The sequence below is a fragment of the Dreissena polymorpha genome, chromosome 3 (assembly GCF_020536995.1).
Source record: "Dreissena polymorpha isolate Duluth1 chromosome 3, UMN_Dpol_1.0, whole genome shotgun sequence".
In the NCBI taxonomy this organism is placed as follows: domain Eukaryota; kingdom Metazoa; phylum Mollusca; class Bivalvia; order Myida; family Dreissenidae; genus Dreissena; species Dreissena polymorpha.
Window position 1 is genome coordinate 151653797 of NC_068357.1, and position 4084 is coordinate 151657880.

The following is a 4084-nucleotide window of genomic DNA, read 5'->3' on the forward strand; positions in this document are numbered from 1 at the left end:
AGGAAAATCACTCACTCACTGTCCTTTTACAAGGAAAAAACTTATAATATTAAATTAATGTAAATTTATAAGACCATTACGAAACAAATTTCGGTTACCATAGCAACCATTTGCAAAAATTTCAAAATAATTGATTTTTTTTTACAAAATCAGTTCAAAGCATTTCCTCACACCTTAAAATGCAAGAAAGTAATATACATATATCAAAGAACTGTTACTTAATACACGAATCAATTAATTGTATACATGTTCTATCTATTAATTTGTTCTATTGATCACAGACTCTAACCGAAATTGAATTACATAGAATACACTTGCTAAGATTTAATATGCTAACCATGACGTATTAAAATTGAAAATTCTTCTTTAAACTGTTCCAATAACAATTATATTTTACATGAGACATTGTTCATTAATTAAAGACTTTTAAATTAATACATGACATACACATAATTATTTTGTTGTAACCATGGCAACAGTATACAATATGAATATCAGTTATAATTACCATATTCTACATTAAACATAGCAATAATACTACACTCTTTAGTTATCAAATGCAATCAACAATTTCTTACTGTTACATTTATACTATATTACATACTGCATGAAAAATAGAGCCAAGGCTAAGAGACTTAACATAAATATTTACATTAAATTAATGTTTTCAGTTTATATACACAACTATTAAATTTTAAATTCAATTATATTACTTGTCACACTGCATTACATTTCATTTCACCTGGTATTGAGTCATTGTAAGAGTTTTACAAAAACATACTAATGTTGTTGAAGTTGACAATGAGGTATGGTCAGGTTTCCATGGTTACCATACATTATATACATAAACAACATGAACAATCTAAAACAGGGGAACTATTTTAAAATCATTGTTATTTCGTCGGCTTCGGTACATCTGGCTGTGGACAGGTACTGGCACATAATGAGTTACAGAGTGGCGCGATTTCGTCATGAAGGTACCACTGGCGTTCTGCAGACAAGCCAAGTGGCTCCAGTTGGGGGGGCATTCCATTCAGAACGAAAGAATCTTTCTTCAGGATCTTCACAGCCTCCTCAGCATCCGAAGCATATCGCCTCACATACACTATGCCTGGCTTGTCAGAGGTCATTCTGAATTTTAAACAAATACACAAACTTAGATTTCATGTTATAAATTTAGAAACTGGAACCTAACTATAATGCTGTTAAATTATTTTATAATTTTTTAGAAAATATGTATGTTTTATTATCTTTTTCATGTTATATAATTGCTTTTGAAATAAAAATAACAATCGAACAACACATGACTGCCTGTACTGAACTTTTTTATCTAAGCGTTTTTCTGATATCATTGTGTACAAACAGTGTATTGACTTATACCTGTCGCATGAAATGTTTTAAATATGTGGAAAAATAACAATAAATGAAAACCTGAAGTGGTGGTATGACAGCAGATTTGGTATTGGCTTGAATACTGGTTTCAAGAATTCTGTCCAGTTGTAAAACTGGACAGGATTCTCCGGATCTTGTACAAGGTGGGGAATGTTGTGCCCATTGCGGGATGATAGCCTGACTGTCTCCACAACATCTTCCAAGGTGTTGACAGTGGTGTTACTCCAATGCACCTTTAAGTATATGAAAGCAAAATTTAATGTATTGCCTACAACAACATTTCTTAACCACAGGAGGGAAGCCCATTTTTTTTAATTTTTTTTATATATGCTATTAAATAAAAAAAATATGGGCTTCCCTCCTGTGTTCTTAACACTACTTTCCATATAATGGTGCTGCAGTATTTTCAGATATAATAATAAATATGCCAACGTATAATAAATGAAATGTGTATTGATAATTAAAGATAATTGATTCTTTATTCTTGCAAACTTAAAACATCAATTTAATACCTTCCACAATCCAAAGTGCCAGTCTGGGCTAAATTTGGTATGACCGGCCTCCATGGTGCTGAACTCAATAGAGTCGTGCAGGCCTGTAAGAACCCGCCACATGCCGTACCTGTAAACAAAGATATAAAATAAGCAACAGTTTATTCTGTCTTTTCAAAACTAAAATTAAATCATTTATGAATTCTTAGCATGAAAATATTTATTAAATAACCTTCTTAGCAAATTGTAGTAAATCTATTTTTAACTAATACAAATCAAAATATTTACCCTATGACCGCGTTATTCTTGTTTTGCCCCGAACAGTTGTCCATATGAAGGACCACATTCCTCTCTCCATAACCAAGATGGCTAAAGTGGTGGTGCAGCATTGAGGTCACACTATTGGCCCCTTTTCCAACGGACTGAAAGGCCTCATCAACGAGATAAAATATCTGCGTTCCTGTAAAAATCAACCCAAATGTGGCTTTTTTCACACCAAATTGGCAATGTATAAATAATAGCACATATACATGTCTTACTGGGACATTATAAGTAATAATATATAAACCCCATTGTTGGACCCCATTGTAAATAAGCTTTCAGCTTAATGGCTTATCCATAGGTCCTTAGCATCCATGCTCATATGAACCTACTTTAGTTATAGAACTTCCATATTGTTAAAAGTATGCATACAGCAACAACGTTTTATTTGATGCTCTTAAATTAGCATTTTAAATAGACCTAGATAACTCTTTGAAATCTGTGATACATTCTTTGTCTCATGTGTTATATATTTGTATGTGCTAATAATCTTAAATCTAAATAAATATAAATAACAATTTAAATTTGTTATATATTATAGATCACAACAATTTTTTACAACAAGTTACATTTTATATACATAACAATTTTCTGAAAATTTAACCATGCATTATTTTTATTTACCTGAAGACTCACAGCACACCCCAAAGCATTGACATTTTCGAGGAGTTTTAAAGTACATCGGACCCACTGCCTGTGCCTGTTGAGGATAGAACACCTGTTGGCTGTAGTCGAAGCTGTAGTGGACCGTGGCATCTGTGGCTTTTGATCTTTGTCCTGTTATGAGTATGAAGTTTTAAAAAAAATCATTACTATTTTGGCTTTGCACACAATTGTTAATTACATTTGTTAATAAAATGTATTGTTAAACCACTGCTAACATGTCAAAAGTATTAAAATATATTGATAGATATGTTTAATATCAAACCTAGCTAATTATATAAAAAATATACCATTAACACTAAGTGAACATGCCTTTATAATTGTATTTACAATTTTGTTTTAATTTATTCATATAACATCTTGGAAATCTATAAGTAACATTTTTGTTTATCAAAATGACATTTTAAATACAAGCAAAAACATAATTGTAATCACTTTTTTAGCATAAACTTGACTAATCACTTTTGTAAAATACCTCTTTTTTTATTTGCATCTGAAAATTGATCAAACTCAAGCTTTGTCCTCTCACATTGCTCCCTGTAATGATTTCTCTGGCATTTTACTTTCTCTAAATGTTTTTGATAATTTTCTAATTTAATTTGTTTCTCTTCTTCTGTGATGTTACCAGACTTTGTAATGTTTTCTACATGTTTTTGACATTTTAAACACAGATCAGTGGCAGGCTTCATCACCAACAAATATGGACACTGTTCTAACCATATTTTCATAAAAGTGGAAGGCCCCACTTGTTTCTGGCCAGTTCGGTCAAGTGCACCACAATACAATTCATATATATCACTTTTGTTTTTGTCTGATGGAAGGAGGATACACTTTTCATTGGCCTGTGGTGTTCGTCCAGGTAGTGGCATTCCATTTTGGCTACTATAATTTTCAAGAAATGTTTTTACCATCTGGACATCTTGTAACTTGAGTGTGTGTTTAGGCAGTTTCTTGTTATTTCCATGTACTCTGGCTTCAAGACTGTTTACATCAATGGAGCTACCAATCGAAATAATTGTGTTTTTAGACACACCATGAGCAAAAGCAAATGTATTGCGACAAACTACTTGCCCAGCAAAGTAAAAATTCTGCCTTTGCCGTTTTCTATCCACTGCTTTTCTTTTTAATCCAACTGTTACTGGTCCACTCTGCGTATGATTGAAAATTTGGTATTTTACAATCAAATCTAGTTCCTGTTTTGATTTTTCCAAACAAGA

General features: G+C 31.9%; 1 protein-coding gene across 1 annotated transcript; it reads right to left on the reverse strand.

Moving 5' to 3' along the window:
• Positions 1 to 507: 507 nt before the first annotated feature.
• Positions 508 to 3571, reverse strand: LOC127872017 (uncharacterized). Its single transcript, XM_052415371.1, has 6 exons — positions 3343 to 3571; positions 2829 to 2981; positions 2172 to 2343; positions 1905 to 2013; positions 1432 to 1625; positions 508 to 1131 (listed from the first exon to the last, which is right to left on the reverse strand). The coding sequence occupies exons 1-6, from the start codon at positions 3554 to 3556 to the stop codon at positions 894 to 896; spliced, it is 1080 nt and encodes a 359-aa protein (XP_052271331.1). The 5' UTR covers positions 3557 to 3571; the 3' UTR covers positions 508 to 893.
• Between the last annotated feature and the right edge of the window lie 513 nt (positions 3572 to 4084).

Excerpts from the sequence above, each read along its gene's own strand:
- LOC127872017 (XM_052415371.1), bottom strand. The coding sequence starts at position 3,556 with ATGAAGCCTGCCACTGATCTGTGTTTAAAATGTCAAAAACATGTAGAA. Across the intron at positions 2,982-3,342 it reads AGATGCAAATAAAAAAAGAG|GACAAAGATCAAAAGCCACA; the intron begins GTATTTTACAAA and ends TACTCATAACAG. Across the intron at positions 1,626-1,904 it reads GGCACTTTGGATTGTGGAAG|GTGCATTGGAGTAACACCAC; the intron begins GTATTAAATTGA and ends ATATACTTAAAG.